The 16,838-nt window shown below is 43.0% G+C and overlaps 1 protein-coding gene across 8 annotated transcripts in view; it reads right to left on the bottom strand.

The window, feature by feature from the left end:
- The window catches only part of LOC133551650 (prolyl 4-hydroxylase subunit alpha-2-like), a 45,714-nt gene that overhangs the window by 26,835 nt on the left and 2,041 nt on the right, over positions 1–16,838 (bottom strand). For all 8 annotated transcript variants that reach the window (XR_009806535.1, XR_009806536.1, XM_061898593.1 and 5 more), the window contains exons 2-7: positions 13,898–14,000; positions 13,479–13,575; positions 8,531–8,682; positions 6,145–6,282; positions 5,746–5,985; positions 629–831 (exon numbers count right to left, since the gene is read on the bottom strand). Coding sequence is in view for 6 of the 8 variants with exons in the window: in XM_061898593.1 (XP_061754577.1) it covers positions 629–831; positions 5,746–5,985; positions 6,145–6,282; positions 8,531–8,682; positions 13,479–13,575; positions 13,898–13,982 (915 nt within the window). In the remaining 2 variants the exon portion in view is untranslated. The remainder of the gene's footprint in view (positions 1–628; positions 832–5,745; positions 5,986–6,144; positions 6,283–8,530; positions 8,683–13,478; positions 13,576–13,897; positions 14,001–16,838) is intronic.

Raw genomic sequence — 16,838 nt, 5'->3', positions numbered from 1 at the left:
ATAAGTGTAGCTTGTGTACTATTGTGTGCTTGGGTATAGTGTAACTCCTAGTATCCTATAGTAGAGCTTGACAATTAAATTTTGATTGAGATTTCGATAATGTATTGTCACAATCATAAAAATATAGTATTCAGGAAAAAACGATTATTGGGTGGCACAACATGCATGCAAATTACTGCGCTTGTGACGGTGAAACGGACGAGGAGCGAATGACTGAAAAAAGACCACGTGAACGTGATTATTATTCATTCCATAATCATGCAGCCTTAGCCTTACAGCATACCATGTTTACCTATTGTAAATAACTTGACTAAAAGAAAAGAAAAGACCAACATTGTGTGCTTATTGTAGGACATTTAGATGTGAACCACTTGTATCTGAGATTATATAGATGCAAGCCGATATTATCTGATTCTTCTTTTAATATCAGCCAATATCATAATCAGCTTTATTAGTCAAGTATCAGACACAGTCTTACTTTTAATATGTAAATGATGACTTATTAGTTTCTATAATTTCCTTTTTTTCCTAAATCACTATCCTCTTTTCAGCGGTTGCAATGCAAATCTCCCTTGATAGGAAGAAAAAAAGATGATTCATGTATTTTTTTTTTTTGTTCCTGCCTCACCATTTTGACGCCCTCCCCTCTGCAGAGCGCCTCATAGATATCTCTCTCAGGCAGGTGGTCTAGAGGTCTGTTATAGGTTCCTAGGTGGATGGGTTCCTCTGAAGCAAGCTGGTCGGTCTTCTTTTCCTCCTCCTCATTCTGTTGTTTGAGCAATAGCCGCTCAAAGTATCGCAGATTTCCTCCTGCCCTCTGGTGGTTCGGATCTGTCAATACAAGTACATTTATGACGTGAACGTGTTCTTAACAGAATGCATTCATAGAATAGAATAGAATAGAATAGAAAGTACTTTATTGATCCCTGGGGGAAATTAAGCAACACAGTTCGCTTACAATAAACAATGATAATAAATAATATAATATATAATATATAAAATATAGGAATAATAGAAAATATATTCAACATATATACATACACACATATATATATGCACACATATATATGTATATGTATATATACATATATACACACATACATACATGTATATACGGTATGTAGAATAAACTTATATTATTCCTATATTTTATATATTACATGTGTGTGTGTGTGGGAGGGGGGGGGTGCTGGGGGAGGAGGGAGGATAAAACAACTTTATTAGAAAAGAAAAACTAAGATAAGCAAGCAAGAAAAGAAAAAAAAAGAAAAAGAATAAAGAAACTCTAAGTGCAGGGTCAGTTTGGAAAGGTTAGTGTGAAGAGGTGAGTTTTTAGGGTGGTTTTGAAGGTAGGGAGGGAGGGGGCATCTCTGATGTGCCTGGGGTGAGTGTTCCAGAGAGAGGGGGTAGCCACGGAGAAGGCCCTGCCGCCGCAGGTTCGGCGCCTGGTCTTGGGGACCTCCAGGAGGCCGGTATCACTAGACCTGAGGGGACGGGACATGTGGCTGGAGGAGATCAGAGAAGTAGGGTGGAGCCAGGTTATGGACTGCCTTGTAGGTGGTGAGGAGTATTTTAAAGGTGATTCTGTATTTGACAGGCAGCCAGTGGAGGTCATGAAGGACAGATGTGATGTGCTCTCTGGAGCGGGTTCCGGTGAGCAGGCGGGCAGTGGAGTTCTGGACATATTGCAGTTTATTGAGGGTTTTGGAGGTGATGCCGTAGAGGATGCTGTTGAATAAGTCTATCCGGGATGAGATGAAGGCGTGGATGAAAATTTTGGCAGCAGAGGGTGTGAGGGAGGGCCGGAGACGGGCAATGTTTCTGAGGTGGAAGAATGCAGTTTTGGTGATGTGGTTTACGTGGGGGAGGAATGAGAGGGTAGGGTTGAAAATTACACCTAGATTGCGGATGTGGGTGGAGGTAGTGACAAGGGAGCCGTCAATGTTGAATGAAAAGTCTTAAGTGGAGCAAGTAAGGGTGTCGGGGCCAATGATGATTATTTCAGATATGTTACAGTTGAGTTTTAGAAAGTTTTTTTGCATCCAGGTTTTTATGTCTGTGAGGCAGGTGGTGAGGGTGGAGTGGGTGGCTGTGATGATGGTCGTGGTGGAAAGGTATAGTTGTGTGTCGTCGGCATAGCAGTGAAATTGAAGGCCGTGGTGGCGGAGGATCTGACCGAGGGGTAGGAGGTAGATGGTGAAGAGTAGTCGGCTAAGTACTGAGTCCTGGGGGACGCCGTGGGTGACCGGGGCAGTGGAAGAGGTGCAGTTGTTGATTGAGATTAATTGCTGTCGGTCAGAGAGGTAGGATTTCATCCAGAAGAGGCCAGTGTCGGATAAACCAAGGGAGGAGTGGAGGCGTGATAGGAGGTTGGAGTGGTTGATGGTGCCGAAGGCAGCACTGAGGTCGAGGAGGATGAGGATGGGGAGGGAACCAGAGTCGGCGGAGAGGAGGATGTCGTTGGTGACCTTGAGGAGGGCAGTTTCTGTTCTGTGGAGTGAGCGGAAGCCGGATTGGAATGTTTCGTATAGGTTATAGTGGTGAAGGTGGGATTTGATTTGAGAGGCAACTGCATTTTCGAGACTTTTAGAGAGGAAGGGAAGGTTGGAGATGGGCCTGTAGTTGTTGGGGGAGTTGGGGTCGAGACCAGGTTTCTTGAGAATGGGGGTGATGGCTGCCAGCTTGAGGGCAGGAGGGACAGAGCCAGTAGATAGGGAGGAGTTAATTATATTGGTGATGAGAGGTGAGACTGAGGGGAGGCAGGCTATGACTAAAGTGGATAGGATTGGGTCGAGGATGCAGGTGGAGGCTTTCATACCAGAAGTTATAGGTCAGTTGTGGTAATTTCGGAGAAGAAGGTGAGTGGGTGGTTAGAGAGTAAAGGGGGAACATGATCAGGGGTAGGGGAGGAGTTGGGAGAGGAGGCGGCGAGTTCAGAGTGGATGGTGTTGATTTTTGATTAAGAAAAATGATGAAAATTCTTCACATTTGCTGGTGGTGAATGAGGTGGTGGTGGTGTCAATGGGTTTGAGGAGTTGGGTTACGGTAGACAAGAGTATCTTGGGGTTGTTGCTGCCGGATATATATATATATATATATAAATGGATATATATATATATATATATATATATATTTCATACAAAATTCTTTACATATATATTTTTTTTCGGCTTTTGACTCGCTCGACCGCTCATAAAAGCAATGGGACTCTGTCTCTGAATGGAGCTTGTAGTTACATATTATATGAGTATGTAAATATTATATAAAAATGTATATAAATATGTACATAAAGTGTTGTAATTATATTCCAACTCCGCGTTCTTCTTGGTCATCGCCGCCGCCACTGACACCCCCCCACCGGTGGCCGACCACACCACCACAAATAGATGCCTGACCTGTGGGAAACTGTGTGTGTGTGTGTGTATATATATATATATATATATATATATATATATATATATATATATATATATATATATATATTAGGGCTGGGCAACGATTAAAAATTTTAATCGAAGTTAATCGCACTATTTCTCAGATTAATCGCGATTAACTGCATTGTATACGCAAAGCCCAATAATGAATTCAAAAGTAGTGTGTAGTGCACCTTTATTGGAATATTCTCCCACATGAACAAAAGCGCCAAAACATTTGTTGTGCAAACACAATTTAAATCTGTCCTTGTTAAACAGTAGCAGTTAAATAGCATATTTTATGAAAATCAACTCAAAAAATGTAAATAAAAAACATTTAAGCTTATTGCCACTGCCAGGGTAATTAAATTATCCTGTTTGTTATGGAAAATAAATATAATCTACATACAAATCTCTGAGCCACAATCATAACATCTGAACAGGCAATTTCTGAGGTAACAGCAGAAACATTTTTTTTATCAGGGATCTTATGTTTAAAAAAACTATATTATAGGTAGTGGGCTGTTTATGGGAATTTTTGATCAAATTCTCCGTAGTAGCAATATTAATAATGTTGTGTTTATTCTGCGTAGTGCACTTAAAATAATTATGACCATATCTAGGAATTGATATGATGGGAATTTTCCGATTGTTTGCTTGGTGCTTTGATAAACTGAACGCATCATATACATGGTACAATATTGTTATGTTATGAGCCTGGGGAAAAAAAGAACTACCCTACCCAGCATGCAACAGGAGTGACGAGCATGCGCGATAGCCCGGTATAGGTTGTGTCGCCATGACGGCATCTTGTATGTTGTGATATGCACGCTCTGAAAGTAAACGTTAAGAACTCAGCCAACACACCTCATCTGCATTATTCATAAATAAACAGACAACACATATACTCCGCTGCTTCACAAGCCGCTGGATGTAGCCGGCAAAGTGTTCCCATGCTAGCTAGCCGGTCTAGCAAGCACGCGTCATTCAGTCCAAAACGGCCCGATCTATCCACATTCAGAATTGTCTGGCGGTTGTAAGTGATCCTGGAGTGACCACGCTTTAAGCCAGCCATGAAATTTGCAGAATTGTCCGGTATTTTTGCCAAATGTTCTATCTTTACCAAGAGCCCCTCGACGCCGAAGCTTTTCCGGGCGCCGCCATCTTGTTAAGAAAAGGCGTTAACAAAATAAAAGCATGTAAACAACATGCGCAAATGTGCGATAAAATAATTGTCGGCGTTAATAGATTGATGAGTTAACGCGTGATTAACGCATTAATTTGCCCACCCCTAATATATATATATATATATATATATATATATATATATATATATATATATATATATATATATATATATATATATATATATATATATATATATATATATATATATATATATATATATATCTCAATCCATCCATCCATAGAAAATGGATGAATATATATTATACATTTAAGTGCAGTCAAGGAACATATGCATTATACAGTCTGATGGCTGTCGGTATGAAGGACCTCATGTGTCATTTCGTGTTGCATTTTGGGAGTCTGAGCCTTCCACTGAATGTGCTCATACTCTCCGCAAGGTCCGAGTGTAGTGGGTGGGAGGTGTTGTCCATTATGGCTAGGAGTTTTGCTAGACTTCTCCACTCTGACACCACCGCCAGAGTCTAGCTCCACTCCCACCACGTTACTGGCCTTCACTACCAACTTTTCCAGTCTGTTCGCGTCTCTCGCTCTCAGCCCGCCGCCCCAGCAGGCTACGGCGTACAAGAAGGAGGTGGTTCTTTCCACACCATGTGACAAAGTCCACCACCAGTGCCCTGTATTCGTCATCATCGCCCTCCTCAATACACCCCACTATCGCAGAGTCATCAGAAAACTTCTGAAGGTGGCAGGACTCTGACTGATAGTGGAAATCGGTGGTGTAAATGGTGGAGAGGAAGGGGGAGAAGACTGTGCTCCGCGGGGCCCCTGTGTTTCTGACCAGCCTGTCAGACACACAGTCCTGCAGTCACACGTACTGTGAAATTCATTCATTCTTGTGCATCAAGCTATATTCATCTAAATGTTTCCAGCAGCTGCCACCACAGTCCTAGACAATGGGACTAGATTAATACATACAAACCACAAACCACGCATAGGGTGGGACACACCCTGTGGGTTTGCCCTGCCCAAAATCTATTTATAGTGATAGTGGGAGTGCCCTTCCCGAAAGGATTGCAGAATTCAAAAGAGAAAAGCTAAACACAACAATGCAAAGGGTAATTTTATAGATTTAAAGTATGTATTATAGCACAAAGTTTACATTTGAATCAGTGAAGTCTCTTACCAATGGCCACCAGCCGGCGCGTCAGCTCGACGGCACGAGACAGGTCTCCCATTTGGTAAACGGAATAGCTGAGGTAGTCCAAAATGTCTGCCTTGGAAACCACCACTTCCTCGCCAGCGTCCAACTGTTTCAGGGACTGCTGCAACCACAGCACGGCGTGGTAGTAGTCTGCGTCGTTATAAGCCGTCTTGCCCATGTCGAAACAGTCGTCCACTGACAGCATGGCACTGGAGTGCATACCTGGGTCAACAGATCACATGACAGCGTGAGGCGATATTATTCCTCAACATTGTTGCCAAGTCCTTTTATACTTAAAACTCCATCAAAATCCTTTGAATGCTTAAATAATTCCAGTGCTCCAAAATGGCGTCCAACTACTGTTTGAATTTTGAGACGTACCAGGCAGCTTTCCTTTTGAAAAGACCTCAGAATCAAGTCGGTAAGTGTCTTGCAGACGCATCAGTGCTTTGGCCGCACCGGTCTCATCGTCCTTATCGGGGAAGAACTGTCTGTGTAGCGTCATATTAGAAATGAACCCTGGACAAAGTGAGAAAATTCATTCATTGCAATAAGACATCAACAAATCTTATGGAACTTGAGAGCGAATTACTGTGAAATGTCAACACACAGAGCATCTAAAGCAGAGGTCTTCAACTGAGGGTCCGCAACCCCAGGGGGGGTTCACAGAGTTACTGCAACAGGAGCCGTAAAATTTGATGATTTTAAACAAATATCTTGATTGTATTTCCCCTCGTAATTTTGCCATATATAAAAATGTCTCCAAATACACATGAACACTGTCATGTAGTTGAATGTGAATAAATAATGACATATAACATCCATCCATTTTCTGCCGCTTGTTAACATATAACATGAACAAATAATTATATTATTATATTGATTAAATGATGAGTTCTCAGTTCTCACTGGAAAGTGTTTTGAGTGTCTAGAAAAGCGCTATATGAATCTAAATCTAATCCATTATATTCATGTTTCATGCTAGCGCTGTTGTTGCCATGTAACGTTTAGCACTCGAGTTGCCAGCTAGTGATCGGCGTGCTTGTTGTCAGCTAGCAATTAGCGTGCTATGGTTGCTAGCGGTTAGCGCATTAGTTGCTGGCTAGCTCTTAGCGCTGCAGTTGGCCAGGAGTGATCAGCACGTTACTTGTCAGGTAGTGATTGGCGCTTGTCAGCTAGTGATTAGTGCTCTAATTTCCAGCTAGCATTTAACAGGCTGGAGGCTAGTTAGCTTTGAGTGGCATAATACTGTTATTTGAACATTCTTAGCATTGCAAAATATCAAGGTACCTTGAGGACCCGTTTAATGTAAAATACAACCATCATTTCATACAAGACATGTAAGTAGGTGGACCCCGCTTCTTTCCTCCATCAGTTTGGGGGTCCTGAGCCTGGAAAATGTTGAAGACCCCTGATCAAAAGGAATAATTATGTCCACAATTGTTCAGCTTTTTATTTGGCTTTTTTTTTTTTTTTTTTTGACACTTCGCCATTGATGGAAAATTATGACAATGATCAAACTTAAAGGGAAACTGCACTTTTTTGGAATTTTACCAATCATTCACAATCCTTAAGAAAGACATGACAATGGATGTTATTTTTTTGCATTTTAAATATTAAATAAATGCTATTATTTTCAAAATGTAAATTGAGTATTGTTGGAGCTTTTTGAATGGTTATCTATTGGATATTATGGGCAAAATACATGACCTCCCATTGGCTCTGCTGTAAGCAGACTTTTATTCACATTTATTTAACATTTAGTTAGGATGCAATAAAAAAAAAATCCATCCGTCGTCATGTCTTTCATAATGATTGTGAACGATAGGCAAAATTACAAAAAAGTGGAGTTCCCCTTTAAAGCGTACAGTACACATCCCTGTGAGGGCTACCCAGTAAAATTCAGCTCGGTCGACCGTATTAACAAAAAGGAAGAATGGAAAGTACAGTAACAAGTTTAAATGTGCTTGTTTATCGATTGGGCAACTTCTTTTTACACTTATGTGACATGTGTGGTCAAAAATTATTGTTAACACTTATTATAGCCACCATTATGTTATTTGTGATGTTAAGAATTCAGTTTAGTGGAAAAGTTTGTGAAGCCGTGATGGGTGTAGACAGCTGTTTGTCTCTGTGTGTTTGTGTGTTTAAGTACACGTGATTGCGATGGAAGTCAGGTGGGGGTGGCGGGGGGGTTTGTTGTGACTTGTAGTTTGGTAATAATTGTCAAGAAATCAACCAACAGATGTTGCATTATACAGTACATATGTATTTTCATCATTGTTTAATAATGGCCTTACGACCCAGCCAAAGGCGCATTAATATAATGTTTCACCTTCCTGGGAATTTGGACTTATTGCAGAGCCAAAATCCACACTTGAGATATGCTTATCTGGCTCGCACAGATACAGCAAAAACACAGTCACATACTGACACCAAAAATGGGCTAACTGTCAGATGATCAACAGCTGCAGGAAAAACATTACAGCTTTTGATCCTCTCTAAATGGTTCATTGTCCAATGTGTTCTGAATTTGGCGTCTGTTTGTTGCTTACCAGTCATAGTACAGAGAAATGGTTAATTTTTGACCTTATGGAGATTGAACGCAACCTGTGTAGCGTTTATGTTATCGACAGTAAACGGAAGATTTGTACAGAAGAGTAGCACCAAACAAAGCAAATGTCATATAGACAGTGAATAATGTTTTCACCATCACAGACACATGACAAACAAAACAATCTTGCTCCATGTGTACTTATTTTCCTACCATCTGAAGGATTTTGCAACACCAGGTTTTCCAGTTGTGACCACTCTGTGTTGAGTCGCTTCATCAGCTTGTACGCGTTCACCGGGTGAGCCAGGTAGCCTTCCGGGTCAGACATGGACACTTTGGTCTGATCGTCCAGCTTCTTGGCCCAGCTTAAACCAGAGCAGTATCTTATTAATAATATGAATAACAATACAAGTGGAAAAGTTCTCACATCATTGAAATAAGGGAGTATTTACTGAAAGAGAGAAAGCGTGTTAAAGAAAAGAGGCGGTCCAAACAATACATCAAAGAGAGGCTAACAAAGGTGTGTGATAATCTATATTAAATGTATATTATTTATAAGGGGAGTTTGAAAGACACTGATTTAGACTTTAAAAGCTAACCAACAAAGCTCAGGTACACACAACTGGTAAGTAGCACTTATCTAAGTAAAAAGCTAACACAAAATGTAAAAGCAGTTGATTTCTTATTATATTGTCCATCCATCCATCCATCCATCTTCTTCCGCTTATCCGAGGTCGGGTCGCAGGGGCAACAGCCTAAGCAGGGAAACCCAGACTTCCCTCTCCCCAGCCACTTCGTCTAGCTCTTCCCGGGGGATCCAGAGGCGTTCCCAGGCCAGCCGGGAGACATTGTCTTCCCAACGTGTCCTGGGTCTTCCCCGTGGCCTCCTACCGGTTGGACGTGCCCTAAACACCTCCCTAGGGAGGCGTTCGGGTGGCATCCTGACCAGATGCCCGAACCACCTCATCTGGCTCCTCTCGATGTGAAGGAGCAGCGGCTTTACTTTGAGCTCCTCCCGGATGGCAGAGCTTCTCACCCTATCTCTAAGGGAGAACCCCACCACACGGCGGGGGAAACTCATTTCGGCCGCTTGTACCCGGGATCTTATCCTTTCGGTCATGACCCAAAGCTCATGACCATAGGTGAGGATGGGAACGTAGATCGACCGGTAAATTGAGAGCTTTGCCTTCCGGCTCAGCTCCTTCTTCACCACCACAACGGATCGGTACAACGTCCGCATTACTGAAGACACCGCACCGATCCGCCTGTCGATCTCACGATCCACTCTTCCCTCACTCGTGAACAAGACTCCTAGGTACTTGAACTCCTCCACTTGGGGCAGGGTCTCTTCCCCAACCCGCAGATGGCATTCCACCCTTTTCCGGGCGAGAACCATGGACTCGGACTTGGAGGTGCTGATTCTCATTCCGGTCGCTTCACACTCGGCTGCGAACCGACCCAGTGAGAGCTGAAGATCCCGGTCAGATGAAGCCATCAGGACCACATCATCTGCAAAAAGCAGAGACCTAATCCTGCGGTCACCAAACCGGAACCCCTCAACGCCTTGACTGCGCCTAGAAATTCTGTCCATAAAAGTTATGAACAGAATCGGTGACAAAGGACAGCCTTGGCGGAGTCCAACCCTCACTGGAAATGTGTTCGACTTACTGCCGGCAATGCGGACCAAGCTCTGGCACTGATCGTACAGGGAGCGGACTGCCACAATAAGACAGTCCGATACCCCATACTCTCTGAGCACTCTCCACAGGACTTCCCGAGGGACACGGTCGAATGCCTTCTTCAAGTCCACAAAGCACATGTAGACTGGTTGGGCAAACTCCCATGCACCCTCAAGAACCCTGCCGAGAGTATAGAGCTGGTCCATAGTTCCACGACCAGGACAAAAACCACACTGTTCCTCCTGAATCCGAGGTTCGACTATCCGACGTAGCCTCCTCTCCAATACACCTGAATAAACCTTACCGGGAAGTCTGAGGAGTGTGATCCCATGATAGTTGGAACACATCCTCCGGTCCCCCTTCTTAAAGAGAGGAACCACCACCTCGGTCTGCCAATCCAGAGGTACCGCCCCCGATATCCACGCGATGCTGCAGAGTCTTGTCAACCAAGACAGCCCCACAGCATCCAGAGCCTTAAGGAACTCCGGGCGGACCTCATTTACCCCTGGGGCCTTGCCACCGAGGAGCTTTTTAACTACCTCAGCGACCTCAGCCCCAGAAATAGGAGAGTCCACCACAGATTCCCCAGGTCCTGCTTCCTCATAGGAAGACGTGTTGGTGGGATTGAGAAGGTCTTCGAAGTATTCCTTCCACCTATCCACAACATCTGCAGTTGAGGTCAGCAGAACACCATCCGCACCATACACGGTGTTGATAGTGCACTGCTTCCCCTTCCTGAGGCGGCGAACGGTGTTCCAGAATCGCTTCGAAGCCGTCCGGAAGTCGTTTTCCATGGCTTCCCTGAACTCCTCCCATGTCCGAGTTTTTGCCTCCGTGAGCGCTGAAGCTGCACACCGCTTGGCCTGTCGGTACCCGTCCACTGCCCGCCGGAGTCCTATGAGCCAAAAGGACCCGATAGGACTCCTTCTTCAGCTTGACGGCATCCCTCACCGCTGGTGTCCACCAAGGGGTTTTAGGATTTCCGCCCCGACAAGCACCAACTACCTTGCAGCCACAGCTACGATCATCTGCCTCGACAATAGAGGTGCGGAACATGGTCCACTCGGACTCAATGTCCAGCACCTCCCTCGTGACATGTTCAAAGTTCTTCCGGAGGTGGGAATTGAAACTTTCTCTGACAGGACACTCTGCCAGACATTCCCAGCAGACCCTCACAAAGCGTTTGGGCCTCCCAGGTCTGTCCGGCATCCTCCCCCACCATCGCAGTCAACTCACCACCAGGTGGTGATTGGTAGAAAGCTCCCCTCCTCTCTTCACCCGAGTGTCCAAAACATAAGGCCGCAAATCTGATGAGACAACTACAAAGTCGATCATGGAACTGCGGCCTAGGGTGTCCTGGTGCCAAGTGCACATATGGACACCCTTATGTTTGAACATGGTGTTTGTTATGGACAAAATGTGACGAGCACAAAAGTCCAATAACAAAACACCACTCGGGTTCAGATCCGGGCGGCCATTCTTCCCAATCACGCCTCTCCAGGTTTCACTGTCGTTGCCAACGTGAGCGTTGAAGTCCCCCAGCAGAACAAGGGAATCACCCGAGGGAGCACTCTCCATTACTCCCTCTGGTGTACCCAAAAAGGGTGGGTACTCTGAACTGCTGTTTGATGCGTAAGCACAAACAACAGTCAGGACCCGTCCCTCCACCCGAAGGCGGGGGGAGGCTACCCTTTCGTCCACAGGGTTAAACTCCAACGTGCAGGCTGTGAGCCGGGGGGCAACAAGAATTGCCACCCCAGCCCGTCGCCTCTCACTGCCGGCAACGCCAGAGTGGAAGATGATCCAGTCCCTCTCGAGAGAAGTGGTTCCAGAGCTCTTGCTGTGCGTCAAAGTGAGTCCAACTATATCCAGCCGGAACTTCTCGACTTCGCGCACTAGGTCAGGCTCTTTCCCCCCCAGTTAGGTGACGTTCCACGTCCCAAGAGCTAGCTTCTGTAGCCGAGGATCGGACCGCCAAGTGCCCTGCCTTCGGCTGCCGCCCAGCTCACATTGCAACCGACCTCTATGGCCCCTGCTCTGGGTGGTGAGCCCATTGGAGGGGTGACCGACGTTGCCTCTTCGGGCCCCATGGGAAGAGGCCCGGCCACCAGGCGCTCGCCATCGTGCCCCATCTCCGAGCCTGGCTCCAGAGGGAGGCCCCGGTGACCCGCGTCCGGGCGAGGGAAATCTGGGTCCATGTTTTTTCTTCTTCATAAAGGTCTTCGAGCTGCTCTTTGTCTGATCCCTCACCTAGAACCTGTTTGCCTTGGGAGACCCTAGCAGGGGGCATAAAGCCCCCGGACAACATAGCTCCTAGGATCATTGGGACACGCAAACTCCTCTAACACGATAAGGTGGCAGCTCAGAGAGGAGTTTTTATTGTGTTATTACTTTTAAAGGGGACCTATGATTTTAATCTACAAACGTTTCTACATTCAAAACACTCCAAAATATATGCTTCGGAGCAGATTTTGCTCCATAGTCCCTTTTATAACCCGATTTTTGAGCCTGTCCGCAAGATGTTTGTTTGTGAGGGATTGATCCCAGCTTGAAAATTAAACCAAGCCACATCCTGTCCAAAAGTATCATCTATCATTTAAAAATGAACACTCTTTACATATATATCTTGAAGTCGTCAACACTATTTTTTTCCCAAACAATGGTTAAGTTAACTTCATAAACACTATATAGATTAACCAGGTCATAACATAAGGTACAGCTGCACACTGTCAGATCAATTCAGACCTGCATGAAAATAAATCTGCTTTAAGCAGCATTCATGCCACTACATGTTGGCGTTATTATGCACATTCGATGATTAAATGAAAATAATATTTCATCCTGCCGTTTTTGTGTTTCCTTATAACCTGAAACAGAGGGGAAAGAGCGACTGTACATACCACGACTTTGCCAGACTGAAACACCTCGCAAACAGGTGTGCAAAACTGCATGCAAGCTCACTCCAAAATGTATGCACCCTATGATTTGAAACTTTCGCATTGTTTCACACAAATATCCAACATTGTAACAACAATTATAAGTCAGAAAATATAATGTTCATCATAGGTCCCCTTTAAAAAAAGAGCAGCGGTGTAAGGAGGGAGCCCTGATGAACCTTACACTGAAGAGAAGCTAAAACATGTTGAATGTCTATTGATAATGAGCTAAGTTTAAAAGACACTGATTTAGACTTTTATATGCTAACCAACAAAGGTCAGGTGCACACAACTCCTAAGTAATAAGCTGAATGCTGTTGATTACTCTTTATTTTGTCAAATTACTTGTAGTGCCCAAAACCAAACAGAGGCTTTTTTTCTTCATGTTATTTAAGTGATTTGTTTTGTTTTCACAGCACAAAAATGTGGCAGAGAAAATTAGCTGGATTCCAACATCATGCCCTTACCTGCCACTGCCAGTGCCAACTCATCACTATTATCATTTAGTTTGCTTTGCCTCTACACTCATATTAAAGAATGCTGTACCTTTTGACCTCAGCCAGCTTGGACTCCTCTGCCTTAATGTACTCTCTCAGGGAGTGGACCAGTTCTTTCTCTGAGTACAGGAGGTCTGTCATTTGGCCTGTGGGTGTGGAGAAAATGGACATCTTTAAGGATTGGTTTGGATCTTGAAACAAAGTGCAGTGGCCATGAGCTTTTGAGGCCATGTTCACGGTGCGGCATGCTTCGTAAACAGCCAGGCATCCATTTGTGCAAAACACTTGTCCTGGAGCAGAGTAGTGGACAATTCCATGGAATTGTTGAACCATGAGGAATTCAACGGACATTGCCAGGGGAGACAAATAATAACCTGTTTTGCTTTTGCATGTAAGAATTTTGGCAAAGGAATGGACCAGTAAAGTTGCAATACATTACAATCTATAATATATTGGAACTTACTGTACCTATGGAGGAAAAGATATCAGCATGGGTTATCCAGCAGCAGCAGCACAGCAAAGTCCAGGGGATAAGACACAGGAACATCTTCATTTTGTCTTATTCAATAACCTATATGGACATCATAATCACATTATTTACAGAACAAATACAATTTTATAAGCCGATATTTGCTAAAAATAGCAATACAAACACCAAATACATGTATATGTTTAAAAACAATAGCAAATATAATAGAATAGAATATTTACCAAATTATTTACACATTATTTTTTTTGCTTGTATTTTTTTTTTTCTACAAAAAATGTTTTAAAATCATATTTAATGAGTCATATGTCTAACATATCATTACAGAGGATTTTGCTTGCAGTGTGAATGTTGTCTGTCTATATGTGTTGGCCCTGCGATGAGTTAGCGACTTGTCCAGGGTGTACCCTGCCTTCCGCCCGATTGTAGCTGAGATAAGCACCAGCACCCCCCGCGACACTAAAGGGAATAAGCGATAGAAAATGGATTGATGGATGATATAAGCCCTGCCCCTGGTGACGTTACCATCATTGTAGTTGCTAGAGAACCCCAAAACTGCAGCTTGTTTGCGTGAGTACAAAAAAAGTATTGTGAGTGGATTTTTGCAAAAAATATAGTAAGACAAAAAAAATTCTAAAAGTATTTTAACAGCAATAGCAAATATAATATAAGAATTATATAATAATATACTAACCAAAGGATCGCCAGATGTTTATTTGAATTTTTCTTTGGCTTTTTCCTTTATCTAATTTTTTGTGATGGCAAAGAGAGAGTGTGATGTCTACTATAGTACCGGAAATGTTATTTACTGTGACACACTGTAGATGAGTGGTGCTGTCCTGGTTGCTCGGTGTACTATGGCGGTAATAGGTTGACAATAACAATAATAGAAGAATGGAATGTACACCAGAGTGTCACCTGTGTTTAGGTGCTTACATAATTTGTATATTTTGTCTTAGAGCGGTTAACTTCTTTTTATACTTATATTAATTGAAAATGCAAGAATGTTACTTTGCCTGTCATAATGCTTAAACAGATTAAACAATTGTCCAGTCTTCCCTTTGGGATATTTTTTTGGTCCTCCAAATGACTTTACTACCTCAGAATATTCCATTATGTGTTGGCATTGAGCTGACAGAGCAGATACAACGTCCTGTGGTAGAAGTTCAGCCAAGGGGGAATTTTGACCTGTTTCCAAAAAGTGTTGCATTTGTTTTCCAACAAGATTAAACATTGCTTATTCATGCATGGAGCTTTGTGGTTGACTGTGTTACTGTGCACTGACTTGCATTGGCAATAAAAGGTGAATCAGCAGAAATGCGGCTTGAATACTCAATCATTCTTTAACAAATGCAATTCTTTTAAACCTTCAAGCTTTTGTTTTTAAGGTTTCCTGTCTTATTCTTTGAACATGGCTCAAATTAAAATGCATAGAAAAAACACTAGAATACCTCACCAAAACTAAGTGCATTCTTGCAAGTACTTTAGTTTGCTTGATGAATGTCACTCAAGAGGTCTAAACTACTAAATCATGCAATAACTCGTATTGTAGACACTGCACAGTTTGCCTTTCTCAAACATTGAAACAACCATCACATAATCCTGCAAAGAAGTCTGCAGGAGTTTGGTTCCTGACCCCAATGTGGCCTTTATGACGGATGTAAAAACAGGGCAGGATTTAAGAGAATACTGGCGGAAATGCCAAGCAGCTGTATTCTATGAAATGTACTGTAAAACATGCGCGTTGCTTCAGTTTTTAATGGGCTTTTAATCTCTTTGCTATTGCATTTGGGTTTTTTCTTCTCTCGAAAGTTTGGAATTCAAACTGTCACCATGCTCCAAAATAATCACATGTAGCTGGACTCATTGTTTCCCGTCTGGATGCAATGTGTGTTTTTAGGAGGAGGTAGGACATTCTACTCAAAGGATTTGGTTAAGTGAAACAAGGTGTCATTGTAACGTTACCCAATTTTAATGTTTGCTTAACTGTGTATAAAAGGAACTGAACTTTCACAAATATTCATATACAGGCTTAAATTCAAACACTGCATGCTATTGAAGAACTTTTCGTGTCCCAGCGGTGACCCTGTGCTTAAATAAATACATGTCATGTCATGCATTTGTTATCATGTGAGAGGATCCATGCGGAAATGAACACCCATCTACACTTTCCTTAAAGCGCCAAACCACTTTTAGTGGAATATACTTTAAACATTATGGAAGATAATTAATCTAATAAATACATGCCACTAGCTTGGAGACGAATGGAACATGAAGTCAATCTGCCTCACAACCATGCCACTAGAGCAGTGGTTCTTAACCTTGTTTGAGGTACCGAACCCCACCAGTTTCATATGCGCATCAGCCGAACCCTTCTTTAGTGAAAAATAAAAACGTTTTTCAAATTCAAGACAAAGTTGTATGTTTTTTTACTGGTGCACAAAATGAACCGTGCATGAACATCATTTTGTTCAAAGAACAAAACCAACACAGTGCATGAACTTACAACAAACAACACACCTGCAAATCAAATTGAAAATTAGAGGTAACATTGTTTGGGGGTGTCCTTAATATGCCAATAGGGAGAAGTTTTTATTTACACGATGAGTCGGGTGTATCTTGACGTCCGCGGCAGAGGCTCCGCCTAACCCCTGAGGCCGACTCACCGAACTCCTAGGGTTCGATCGAACCCTGGTTAAGAACCACTGCACTCGAGGAAAGACATTCAGCATTCAACATTGCAGAGTTGTTGGAATAGGTAGTAGACAGGTTTGAAATTCCCCAAGCAAAATTATTGCTATTGTGCATGACAATGGTGCACTTCATAAAAAAAAATATATATTTTTGTAACACTTGCCTTGTTTTATTTGGCAAGTCGAAAGGACATGGTGCCAGAACAATTTCCCTTGTGGATCATTAAGG

The sequence above is a fragment of the Nerophis ophidion genome, linkage group LG04 (genome assembly GCF_033978795.1).
Source record: "Nerophis ophidion isolate RoL-2023_Sa linkage group LG04, RoL_Noph_v1.0, whole genome shotgun sequence".
In the NCBI taxonomy this organism is placed as follows: domain Eukaryota; kingdom Metazoa; phylum Chordata; class Actinopteri; order Syngnathiformes; family Syngnathidae; genus Nerophis; species Nerophis ophidion.
Note: the sequence above shows the minus strand (reverse complement) of the source record. Positions and strands in the feature narration are given on the sequence as shown.